General features: G+C 40.2%; 1 protein-coding gene across 4 annotated transcripts in view; it reads left to right on the forward strand.

Moving 5' to 3' along the window:
- Positions 1-9,504: 9,504 nt before the first annotated feature.
- The window catches only part of CD44 (CD44 molecule (Indian blood group)), a 46,831-nt gene continuing 42,752 nt past the window's right edge, over positions 9,505-13,583 (forward strand). The window contains exons 1-2 of one of the 4 annotated variants that reach the window (XM_042814369.1): positions 9,505-9,610; positions 10,134-10,245. In XM_042814369.1, the coding sequence (XP_042670303.1) occupies positions 10,179-10,245 (67 nt within the window). In that variant the 5' untranslated portion in view covers positions 9,505-9,610; positions 10,134-10,178. Of the gene's footprint in view, positions 9,611-10,038; positions 10,246-13,583 lie in introns of those variants that run through there. The other 3 variants (XM_042814371.1, XM_042814372.1, XM_042814373.1) reach the window with 3 other exon arrangements.

Consider the following 13,583-nt stretch of genomic DNA (forward strand, 5'->3'; position numbering starts at 1 on the left):
ACCCTTTTTTTTCAATGACTTCTGTCCTACATTACCACTCTGGTCAAAAGAATTTACAACAAAATTATAGCTACATAGTTGTTGTTTCCAATATAGCACTGCATGCCATGCAAAAGTGACCATGATTTGCAAAGTAGTAGTTCTGTGTAGAATGCGTTGAAGAATTTGTAATAGCAAGCAGTATACAAGGCAAAAATTATCTTAAGGTGTTGATCTTGCTGTATTCTAATTGAATTACACAGCCCAGAACACGGTAATATCTGCCCATAACAAAGGCACCAAGTGAAGTATAAGTAAATCAATTCTTCTTTTGGAGTACACTGTAAGAAACTGTTGAGGACCAGTCTCATAAGTTGAAATTCAGAGTATTCCTTATTTTCCACCCAGTAATTGGCCATCTGCTGGGAATCTCTCATTCTTCAGGGATGATGAAATGGATTCTTGGGGTGTGTAAAATCCACTGTGTCTGTGAGATGATCAATAACACGAGTACAATATGGGTTAAATGATATACGTCCTTTCACACCAAGTAATGAAGTGTACTTGCATTCCAAGAGAGGAAGTTTCTAGCTGGGTTTCATCCTGACAGCTGTGTGACTGAAAGCATTCTTTGTCTCCAGCAAAGCCTCTGAGGAGTGGCATATCCCACCACAGCGTGATTAACTCCTATGACTGGTTTCAGAGTCTGTTCAGGTGTTACAAGTTTCAGTTGTGTGGCAGAGGTGATATGGGATGCTCTTCAGTGAATCATAGGTTCACAGTTACAAAGGAATAGTCATCTCATTCATCGTTCAGCAGGGGTGAGCATGTTCTCACAATTTTCAGATTAATTTTTTCTCTCTGAATTTTATCTTTCACACCAATTGGATCTCTGGAAGAGTTTCTTCTTGCTGAATGATGGATGCAAGACTTGTTTCTGTGGCCAATAATTTCTTATATGACAAGGCCAAAATCTGTTAATAATATTAGTTTCTTGCTAAATAATTGCCTAAATCCATACCAGCAAAATAGAAAATCTTGCAGAACCTTGCAAAAGAAAAGAGAGAAAAAAAAGAAAAAAAAAAAAGAGAAGGTGGGCGAGGGACATACTTCCCCAGACTTCAATGGGTGATACAATCTGTCCTACTTGAAAAATCACAAGCAGCATTACTAGTAACAGAGGACTAAATCTTGCAATATGCTGTGTTCTTCAGGTTAGTTTATCTCTGGGGACCCAGCAGAAAAGAGCAAAGAGATGTATCCAGCTTGTATATCCAGAGCTATGTAGAATCATGAGTTCCTGAAAGCCATAGATCATCATGAGAATGAATTGGGCCCTAGCTAGTTAGCTCTATCTGCTAGTCTAATTATCTTGTATGCAATACTCTATACTACGACTCCAACATTTCCACCTCCGAAGCAGGCTCAGCTGACAGCTGGCTAGGGCTTTCTTTGCTATGCGGCACGCATACGCATGCTCACTACCTCCCCATGGGAGAAGGAAGAGGACCGAGGCTCTCCCAGAAGAGCCTCCCACAGGCTTGATTTCTTTCTCTGGTTCAATATTCCACTAGAATGGAGTAACTTCAGTGTGAATGCTTGAGAGAGTCCTGGCTCAAGGGGACCAAGCAGTCCAATGCCTAGTGCACACTTTCAGGACAGCACAAAAGAGTGCAATCAAGTACTTTGGTCTTACCTGCTCACAGATGTGTATGCAATTCTATAGTATTGGCTGCATTCTAACTCAGAAAATCACTGTGTGAATAACTAAGACTATATTTGCTGATAGAGATAACACTTATTTCTGTTCTCTGGAATTCTCATCCTTAAAAATGTTGTGCAAAGGAGCTGCTGTGTTCTTTACATGATGCACCCATATTTTGGAGGAAGTGATTAATTTCTGGAGAGGCACAGTCTGGGTCTCCTCAGACATTCAGTGAGAGTTTCTGGGTGCTTGTGACTAGCAGTGTATAGTCTGTCTTTATCTTTTATTTTTCAGTTTTCCATGAGTGCTTCAATTAATTCTCAGATGGGCTTAGCTTGGTATAGAGCAACATATTCTTTAGTAGCTTAGTTCAGTAAGGACTGGGCCATGCGAACTGAGTTTCAAATATCTGTCTGTAGAGAAAAGAATTAAGAAGAGAGGAAAAACTAGCTAGACTGGGGTTGGAGAACTGGATTTGAATATGGGAGGGAGAAGTTAAAAAGGAATCCTTAAATAGTTGAGATAAGCTCTAGTATCCTTATATCTTTATTTGAACCAGACTGTTGAACATTCATAGCCTGTCTATCTCACATCTATGCCCCTTGAGATATGCCTTGTATAATTCATCACTTAGAGAGTAATATATTTGTGAGAGTTGATGTTGATGTAGATCTATCCCTCCTAGGCTAGCTAATACCAAACAGCGATTTCTTCCTGTATAAGGGAAAGAAGCTTTACAGGAGTTCCCTTGATGCATTCCATTTTGTCCCAAGATTTTCAGAAACCTGTTTAATACAATATTCTTTATGGTACTGTCTGGCATTTCCTGCTTCCTAAATAGTGCCATGCAGATGTTATGCTCGTACCAGATTTGTCTGGCTTTTTCTCCCTTCTGTCCTCCCTACCCATTCCTTTAGAAAAACGTTTCTCTAAACTCCTTGTAACAATTAAAGAAGAGTTCACAACATCATTGTAGAAAGCAAACTTGGTGGAGTGTGAATTCTAGATAAATTCTTATGTATGTAAACATCTTCATCTTAATGTATCTTTCAAAATGTAGGAAGAGGGGCTTTTTGCAGATAGGACTTCCACGTGCACTGGACAACAGGTAAGCTGCAATCTCCCTTGCTAGTTCTCATATCCATTTGTATGTCACCAAATTTGCTCTCATATTGTATCTGTAAAATCTCAGATGACTCAGACATGCATCATTTCTTGTAAACTTAATGTAAATTGGCTGAAACTTTAACATCTCAAGGAGCCTTAATAGTTTTCCAGATCTAACTTGTTCAACATGCTGTTCAGACATGACCTGCTTAATCTTTCCAACACTTCAATAAAATATTTAGCATACATAAATAGTGTTTTAGAGTTGAACAAATAGCTCATAATACTTTATTTATTACCAATTGTACATTTCTACAAATTAAGAAGTTGTGAACATAGTGCAATTATTTTAGATGTGCGTTATTCAGAAGAATTTGGTATATTTTTGAAATGTGTTTTCTTTACCAATGAATCACAAATGACTGAAATGCAGTATCCAGGAACCAAAGATAAAATGGGGTTGGTTAATAATGGTAATCATGTGATGCTCTGCTATTTGATGATTAGTCTATTTATATAAGTCTCCAACATGGTGCAAATTTTGTAATTTACAATTACATTAAACAATAAATTTCTTTTTTTTTTATGTATAGAATTTCTGTCCAGCAAATTTCTGCTTCTGAAAGACCCTGTCAGGTCTTATGTCTTTCAAAAACCAACTTGAACTGACTGCAACTGAATGCAAGCACATTTCAAAATCATATTCAAGTTAATATTTTTCCCCTCTTTTCTCTGTCTTTTGTAGACTGTTGGAGAGAATGGACGCAGTATTGTGTGACTGTCTCAAGTCTGTAGAATTAACCCCTACTCAGACTGGAGAAGGAATACATTTCCTGGATTCTTGATCTCTCTTTAAGTCTCTGTGCCAGGGTGCCTTGCTATTATGCTTCTAAAGGACAGAGATATCGAGGTCCAAAACAAACACTATTGTTGTTCAATATCCTTAAAGAAAAGACAAAGAAAATCAGCACTTCAGTAATATCAGCTTTTGGTCAGCAGGAAACATGCACCCAGATTAAGCTGTATTATGCCAGGTATGTTATGAGAAAAAAAAAACCCACCAAACTTCATTATATAATTGAACTCTTACCAGCTGTGTCATAATATTTCACATGAGAGACTTTTTTAATTTGATTCTTTTCATTTCTGTAAGACTAGCTTTCATTGTTACTTAAGCCAAGTGATGATGTAGGCAATGGATGTGTGGTCTAGTGTGACAATTCTCAGTTCTGTGATTAATTCATTCTGTTGTAATAGCATTCAGCTCTTCTCTTACATATTTATTTAACAGAAATTCAGGAACATGGAGAAGTGAAGTTCATTAGCGGGGGGCCCTGAGTGCTGCTAGTTGTCAGGCTCCTTGTTTACCAGCTGGGCCATGGAGACAGCTGTCTAGGCTTGGGCTGTTTTGCCCAAGTGTAAAGGATCAAGTCTGAGTAAACAAGCCACTGCTATTGCACAAGGAAGGGACAAAGTCCTTTACTGCTGGCTATGTTTAATCTGCAGAACTAACAGAGTTTACTATATTTTATTTTGGAAGGGAGGGAACCTGATAGTTGCAGGTCCAATGAGGCAAGAGAAATGCTCTGTGGGGAATAAGATGCTCTAGCGATGCACTAACTAAGATGCTTTGAGAAAGGTCACACTGCTTGATGCATGTTTTACCCTGGAAATTGAGTCGTGAAATGCTCCCACTGCTGCGCCTGCTGGCCTCCTCATCCTGCTCATCGCATGACGTGCACACACCTGCACCTTTCCTCTGAGAGCCAGACTGGAACCAGCTATTATCTTAGTCTCTGAAAACAAACATGCCTATTATGGTCTAAAATTAGGATTCTTTTCCTTCCCTTCCACCTTTCACAGCCGTCATAAACTGACCAACAGGGAGACTGCTGAAATTCAGTAAGTTTCTGTTTACGTTCAGGCCAGGTCTGGTTTTAGTGTTCTTTTTAACTGGAAAAGAGAGGTTTAACTACCCATTCCCATGCTGCTAAGTTTAGGGCACAGCCTAAATGTGGCTGTGTTATATGTGGCTGTGGCAAGATGGGCACAAACACACACTGTTTGAATAGGAATTTTTCCATGAATGAATCAGCTAGGACTCAGTTTCTACTTTCTTTAGATAGGAAAATATTTGACTGTAAGTCTGATGGAACCCCTCTATCTTCTCAGATTATATACATACATGAAAAAAATGTTATCATAATACAGATACTGAGACTAAACCAAACATTGTTCACAGCTGGCTTGAGTGGTGGAAATTCCTCAAAATCAGCTCAGAGCTTGTCTTGACTTTGAAGGGCTCTGACCAGGTCCATATTAGGTGTAGCAGGCCCCTTAGATTTATCTATTGGTGCAGTTAGCAGTCTGTTTATGCAAATCCTAAGTGTTTTCTGAGTAATACGAATCTTTGCATTTTGTACAGCTCACCTGCTCTTCTGGAGCATTAAGTCTTCAACTTTGTTATTCCAACACATGGCATAGAAGAGAGAGCAGATGAGAAAGGATGAGAAGTGAAACAAGTGCAGACAAGAGAGAAGTGGAGGTAGAAGTCAAAACCAGGAGGAGAATGGGGAAGACAAGAAACCTCACATCCTGGAGATGACCTGGTATAAGCATGGTTTACGTATTGTTAAAGGGCAAAAGCAAGAAACGAAAGCAGGAAGACAAAAATGAGTGCCAAGATGGCAGCTCATGCCCTAGTGTGCAAATTTCTGTGTTTGTATTGTGCAGTGGGTGCTGGGAGGGCCAAGCAGGAAGCAGGAGGAGAAGAGGAAAACCGAAACCACCTGCAGAGAATCTGTCCCCCCCATCTCTCAGTTCCCCCTGTGCTCTCCCAGCCCTCACACAGCTGCTACTGGCTCTGAGTCACCAGTATAAGCAGTACATCTTTTCTGTGCGCTGACTTTTTGCTGGCAGCTGATGTGCTCTGTGCAGGATCCTACCCCATCTCCAGCTCTGACCTAGTAACTAATGGGGTATAATGGTGTGAAAGATGTGGATGGGTACTTGTGCCAGGATGTCCTGCTGGTGCCCGCTGTGTGCCAGGGGGTTCAGCCAGGGGCTGATCTGTTTGAGATAGGAGGAGCGAGGAAGCTGACAGGACCACATGGTCTGCTGAAGAGGAAACCTTGCTGCAAAGCATTTCTTGCAGCGTACTTGAGCAATTCTGACTTAGAGATTTTTGACTGCATTGGATTAGCAAATTGTTTAGGGATCTGGGGCAAACCAGTAAAACAGGATGATGAATCTGTGCGGTAGGTGCCAATCTGGGTTGCTGCCTTTTTCAGAAGTAAACAACTAGCAACCATTGTTCATCTTTCTGACTCTCTGCAGGACACAAGCTGTAAATTACATCTGGGAACAAAAGGCTGATGGGAGTAGAACCGGGTGCCCAACTTCCCAAGGGAGTGCTTTGCCCTCCAGCCAAAAGAGTAGCTTTTCTGGCTCAGGCTAGCACAGGCTCCTCTTCTGCCTTCCCAACAGCACTCAGAGCCCAGGAAGTGTGCAGTACAGGATTTACTACACTGAAGCATTTACAACCATTTCCATTACAAAACCTGGTTTCAGGGTTGATTGTGAAAATTAAATCCAGTCTGAAATGTGGCAAACAAGATTGCAGTCTGGGGACACAGGAGGAAATCTTATTAAAAATGCCATATCTTATTGAGATCCTAGTTACGTGGGTATAAAATCCTCCTTCCACTCCCAAACTGTCTTACAGCCAGACCAACTGTAGTCTATGCTGAATGTTTGCTGCCATGAACAGAATTATCTAATGAGATTTTTTGTACTTTTTATTCTTACCAAGATTATATTCTTCAGGTCCCTACGATAATTGGATTTTCCCCATGATTTGAAATTTTCGTAAAAATAGATTCAAAAAAGAATTCTTTATTAAAAATATTCCTTCACCTGAAAATAGAAAAAAAAGTTTTCAAATTAAGAACATTCTTTTTTCACGTTTTTGAAAAAAAAAAAAAAAAAAAAAAGGCAAGTGATTTTGACAGAAATAAAATTTCTTTCTTCCCCCTGTTTCAGTTGTTCCAATTTAGTAAAGAAACTGTTCTCCACTGATCTCATTTACTTCATAAGTTCAGGTATTTTCATTTGATAATCTGTATATATGATAAAATCCAAATAAATATATAGGGAAATGTTGCCCTACTGAATTCAGTGGAATTTTGATGTTTGACTTCAGCTGGACCAGAATTTCATCCTCTAAGGGAATTCCAGCAAAAAATGTATCTTTATATTGCTGTGAGCCACACGTTCCTTTTCAGGGGCTCCAAACCATGCACTCCCTAATAGGATTTTTATCAAAATTAATTGGTACTGGCTGCAGTTCACATGTGTGATAAAATCATGAATTGGTGCTCCTGTACTTGATAGCGCCATTGTGGACACAGTATCTGCTGTGTCAAAGACTTCTGAACAAGGCAATTTTTTTAAAGTTGTGGTTTTGTTATTTTAGTAGTTGGATTTGTTGATTGATTCTCCTTTGAAAATCCACCAAGTTCATTTGGTGCCACTTAATATTTTATAATTTTTTGGTGTCAATAATTTAAGTCATTGCGGCCAAAGCTAAGGGCGTTGTTAACAATACTGTCAGGGGAACAGATTCTCAATTGAAATGAACTGATGGCCTCAACTTGAAGCAATGCTCTGCTACATTTCCTCAGCTGAAGAGCTGCTTCAAGATTTTCATGCTTCCTAGGATTATCTCAAGCTAAACCAGAACTTATTTATTTCTCTATGAAAAATTGTATGTCCTATACATTTTCCAGAGATGAACATTGCCTTTGACTTAATTTTCTGGGTAGCATCAGGCCCTGCACCCAGGCCAAATATGGATTGCTGCCTACCTCAGGCCAACATATTTTAAGGAAGAAATTCCATGTTTGGGTGGGAACTAAGGAAATATTTTCATGTCAGGCTTTTTATTTATTTGTTAGTGGCAGCACTTTGAAGTGCTCAAGGATCTGGAATGCAGGTCTGTGTCCTAGACTGGTGTGTATGCAAGCAGATGGCATGTGAAATGGCCAGGCTGACTTGGGATGTATTCATTATTCTTTCTGTGGTTTATCACATGAAATGATGTACTGTGATGAATTATTCTTGTATACATCTGTCTTTTCCACTTGTATTATGCACTAGAACATCTATGCACCTGATCTAAACATGCCTAATCTTTGCCCAATTGCAGCAAAAAAAAAAGAGACAGGTATTTTGAAGTGGAATATCACTACTCCCAGCAAACACATGCAGGAGTATTGAGATGTCTAAAATAAGTATCAAAAAATTGAGAAAAAGACCTGGTGATAATCTGATGTCAGAAGAGAAGGAATGAGAAACTTCAGTCCATGGAGAGAGTAGGAATTTCCACTGCTGGTAAAATAAGAGTGTTGTTTCTGTAACTCCAATATCCCTGAAGTGAACATTATTCTCCACTTACCCATGGTAAAGAAAACATGTTTTGTTTTGTTGTTATTGTTCCATTTAAATTGGAATACAGGACATTAACAGAGTGGTATTTTATGTTTATCCAAAAAGAAACCAAAACAAACAAACATTAGTCAAAAATATCCAAATTTTATTTAAATATTCAATTCCTTTGTCTCATGCATGGCGTGAATTTCAAAAGAAGTTTATCAGTTGAAGAAATTTCCTTTGTAGATCCTCAGTAAATTATAACAGGCCTTAACTGTGTACCAGAATTTTAAATCCCACTAAGCTTCATTCATTCATTCATAAAGTTAGATGTCTGCACATATGTATAAATATACAGGGATTCACAGAACTATTTTCACTCCTACAAACAGTAAGTTACATAGGAGGTAATTTTTGCTCTGCTCTTAAAAACATTTGTTTCAAAAGAAAAAGCAACATATTCACAAAACAGTATGTTTAATCTGTAACTTCAAAGTTGCTAGTTTCTTAATAAAAAGATCCTCTGGGTTTAAGGAAAAATTTTCACTTTAACCTTGTCCCATCAGATATCCCAGACCTGTAGGAAAGCCTGTTGGAACCTGTTGCTCAGGAGCCAGCTGACGGAGGAAGGGATGCCAGCCATCTTTAAGTCAAAAGTCAAAGGAAAGGCAAAGTATGAAGTTCTTGTGCCCGTGTCTGGAAAGACCTGTCTGTATTTTTCCACTGTTTGGTGTTAGATGAGATTAAAAACTAATGAGAAAATTATTTACAGCAGAAGCATCGACACCGTGGTAATCTGATACAGAACTTTTCACTTTGAATTTGCTGAGTGAAACTGAAACTGGGGAAGTACCATCTGCCTGCCCTGTCGGCTTCTATAGGTGGGATGTGCCCGGCTGGGTGAGCCCTCGCAGCCCCAAGTGCCACCCCACAAAGCACCTCATGACTGCTGAGGAGAGACACTGTGAGATCACCAGGGTGTGCAATAGACATGTCTCTCTCTTATCTGCAGGAGCTTTGAGGTTTTCACCAAGGATTTCATGTGGTGTCTTTTGCTAACTGTGGAGTCCCAAAGAGCCCCACACACTCTGTGTCTCCCTTGGGAAGCATGACTTCCACTGCATGCCAAAGACTGCTACGTGCTCTCATCCTGTTCCTCTGCCTTGTGAATTGGGAAGAGGAGGAACGACTCCTTCCCTATGTTGTACCATCAATACAATAAAGCACTGACCTTGATCCTCGGTCCTGGCACTGAGTAGTTACCTACCTGCTGTTGGAGCACAGGGTGGAACAGGCTGCAGGCGACGGAGCCGCCTCGACTTACTTGCTGTGTGGGGATATCCTCCGGCTGTGAGCAGGAGCATCTCAGGAGAGCCCGTGGCAGAGCAGGTATTTTTGCTTGCCCTAAATTTTACTGCAGAGTGAGAGTATGATGAGATGGGACAAAATTAGCGAAAATATTTTGGAGAAACATCCAGGCAGTTGTAGGTGTTTAGCTGGGTTCTCAAAGCTGTATTGCTTTAAGTTTGCTTAGTTTACATTAATAAGATTGTAAAAGGCAGGAGGGGGAGCTTACAACAGTCAGTGACTTCCTGAGCTTCCTCATGAGAAATTACACACATTTTTCTGCAAGCACGACAGCTACAACTTTTGCCTGTACTTGTGTAAGAAAAGGCTTAGCGCCTCTTTAAAACTCGTGTGTCTGCTTAGTCAGAACTCACGGCCCCCCCCGCGGCCCCCCCTGCCCTGCTCCGTAACTTTTGTTGCAATATGGGGTGTGACTTTTGATGGAGCTCCCCCTCCCAGTTATGTCATTACTTCAGTTCCTTTGAATCAGAATAAAAAGTGCAGCAAACTTCAGACTCATTGACTGCAGGCTTAACAGGCGCTGGGGCTTTTCTTCCTTCTGCAGCTTGCGAGGATCTCTGTTTTTTTGCAAAGCAGTTCTGAGGAAACAATGGCCAACTTCTACTTATGGGCAACTTTTGGATTATGCTTGCTGAAGCTTTGTCTAACAGAGACACGTAAGTTTTTTTATGAATGAAGCTTTTTATGATTGCTGATAAGTTCGTGCTTCAGACAGCAACAGTTCTGCTGCTGTATAGCTAACAGCTTTCTTGCATTTGTCTTTGTATAAACTGTTACTTGCAGGACTTATTGGAGATGCTTTTGAATTGTAACCTGGGCTGTGCTGTTCTGTGCAACCAGGGAAAGCTGATGTACTGCTTGTAAATGACAATTCCAGATCCATAAAAGGGGAGTCGTAGAGCATTAACGTTTAAATTAAGAGCAGAAGTATGCTTGGGAATCTGGAATAGTTCTGGTAAATCTGTGTTCAACAACATTACACCCTTGGTTTGCTCTCCCAGCACTCTTGGAAGTTGGGGTGAGGGAACCCCGCTCAGCATACAGCAGCTGTATTCCTGAGCTGAAGGGATTGAACTAACAGCTAATGCAGTCTGAGTTTGGACACAGCCTGGAAAACAGAAACACAACTGCAGTGATCAGTGTGATTGAAATTTACAGAGCTTTTCTGCTGAGCATGCCTGTTTCTGACTTCTTAAGTTTTCTTTGGGGCTGACTGGTGAGAGTTTGAAACAAAGGGCGTCAGGAGTGCCCACAAAATTGATTGTGTGTCAATCAGCTTTCTGTGGCTTGGTTGTCTGCTTCTCATATTTGTATTTATAAAGGTTCATATGGAGAAAGAAATAATAGCTGTGGTCCAAAACAGCAAAATGCTCTAGAAATTTGATGTGGTGCAGGCTCAGCAGTGTCCAAGGAAAATAGCCATGCTTTTAACAGACTCTCACTGTGACAGAAACTGCCTTGAGGCACTCTGTGGTCAGGGCAACAATTATCCTTCTACATTATTTTTTCCACTCCTCAGTTCCAGAAATCTAACAAAGTACATTTTTCATTGCCATTGTCACCCAAGGGCTGTGTTTGTGCGTATGGTACATATATATATCATTTGTTTGAGCAGCAGTGAATACTTCTGTAATGGTGGCAGTGCTGCCGGGCTGTGAATGGGTGTGTCGGAGTGAACAGTTCCCGGCACATCTGGGATAGCAGGAGAACCTTCCCTGCTCTCCTGCCTATGAATTGTCTGCCCACTGTTCCAAAGTGCGCTTGTTACAATCAGGTATATAGATGCAGTCTATAGAGAAAGAGCAGGAGTACTGCGTGAGAGGAGTATCCAAGACAAGACTTTGGCTTACTCCGAGTCTGTTTGCTGTATGAGAATTACAGTGTTTTGGTTACCCACCTGCTCAACTGATTTCTCCTTTTATGAGCTGCCAGGAGCGTCCTAAAAAAGTGGGGTCTGTACTGGTTCGGGGAGTCATGCAATTTTGCGGTGAGGCATGGAAGAAAAGCTCACCGTCTACTCTTCAGCGTAGTTGCAAAAAGTATGTCAGACTGCATGTATGCCCCACGGGGAAGTTTCTTTAATGGCTTAGCAAGGTATTAGATTATAGCTACAATATATTTTAGTTGGTATGCAGTGCATTCCAGCATGACTTTGTAGTCAGTAATGACTTCAAAACGGCAGTTAATGGTAGTTTTATTTTCTTTTTTTAAACCAATGACTTTGCTGTGCATCACAGGGTACTGGTCATAGCTGTTGATTACACTGTTAGTACTGAATGTGGCAAAAATGGAAACAGCCTGAGCTTACTGTTAATGTGACTGCTAAAGGAAAGATGAGATATAGAAAATCTGATTCATCCTGAGTTCAGTGCTGTTGTGACCATTCTGTCACTGTTATGTGAGGGAGGGGTACTTGTGGTATTGAGATGATTTCTCTTGTCCGATGAGTTTGAGCCACATTTCATAGGCCAGGAGAGTTTAGGTGCAGACAGATTGGTTAATGACAGCTCTGAGGGGAGATTTTCCCTTGTGGACATGATGTATTCGTAAAAGCATTTCTCTCATGGTTTTCCTTGATTAACAAGAAGTGAACTGTAGAATTTTGACCCCCTAAACTGGAAGAAGCTGAAACAAAAGTAGGAGCAAAGATGAAGTGCAAAGGGAGAGAATGAGTCTACCAGTGGAGGGAGGGATTCTCTGTTGGCACCCAAGATGTGCCAGAGCTGCAGGATAGGGCTCTGAGAAAGGGCTCCTCAAGTTATCAGTCAATCGCAGAGGAAGCCTTTTAGCTTACATGTGTCATGGTAATCTGCAAATGAAGTGGATTAAATAAGCTATTTGCACTTCTTTGTGCTTTTTATTCACTTGTGTGTGTGTTGGCTATTCTCCCAAAGTTGCCAAGAAACTTGAATGAAGTTCGCTTTGACTTCCATCATTGTTTTTGTTAATGGAAAGGTTATATGTCTGCCCTTGAACTGCTCTCACACAAAGAGCCAACAATCCATGGCAGAAGATTGTCTTGCTATCTTTGGAGAAATATTTGTTGCTTCTTTAGTTCTTGGTGTTCACCACAACGCAGAGCCATTACCTTGAAAACAGGAAGAGAAAGGCTTAATGAGAGAAGATAGCATCGTACAAGTGAGGAGAACTTCTTTAACTAAATGCTTTTAAAACCACTGGTAGCTCAAGCCAAGATGAAATGAAACGTTCTCCCATACCTGGCGTGTCTTTCTTTCCAGAACTGTTCCCATGCCTTTCATAGGCCAAGGAAGGCCTGTACTTGAAGGCTGTACAAATACTGTGGTAATTTATCTAGTACCTAAACATGCATGAGGTTCGACTGCAGCAAGAATGTGCTAGCAGCATGAGATGTCCTCAGCTGCTGATGGACAAGTATAAACAGTAAAGCATGAGCTCATTGCTGCTAAAATACTTGATATTGTAGAAAAGAAGTAAAAAAAGGAGTAAAAAAATTGTTTTTATTAATGGACAGCAGCAAAAGCATTTCAAATGAAAGAACGTGGAAAAAAGCAGAAAAAAATACAGTGAGAAAAAATGATGAGGATCTCAAAGTGATATTTGGTTGCATGGTCAGGAGCACAATGGATTTGTGAATAAACTAAAATTGGTTATATAGACATCATAAGCCTTGAAGAATTTTAACTTAGAGAAGAAATCTGAAAAGTATCTAGGCAGGAAACTAGTGTAAACCTCTGCAAAGATTTCCACTAATTTAGAAACCAACTGTAAGCTGTGGGGAAAAATAAGAAATTAGTAATAAATCAAGATTGCAGTAGCCATCAAGTTAACCTATAATAGGAATGGAGTATATAGATGTGTGAAAAGTTAGAATAAGTAAAATCTGTACTTTTCATATGGCAGAGGAAAATATGGAGGTGAAATCTGTGAGATATGTGTTAATTAAAAAGAAAAGGAGAATCGATTAAAATATGACAATGCTCTTGCCAAAGAAAAGGTGGTATTCAGAGGGAAC

The sequence above is a fragment of the Centrocercus urophasianus genome, unplaced genomic scaffold, assembly GCF_019232065.1.
Source record: "Centrocercus urophasianus isolate 14NV4802_14NV808 unplaced genomic scaffold, USGS_Curo_1.0 seq_14, whole genome shotgun sequence".
Lineage (NCBI taxonomy): Eukaryota > Metazoa > Chordata > Aves > Galliformes > Phasianidae > Centrocercus > Centrocercus urophasianus.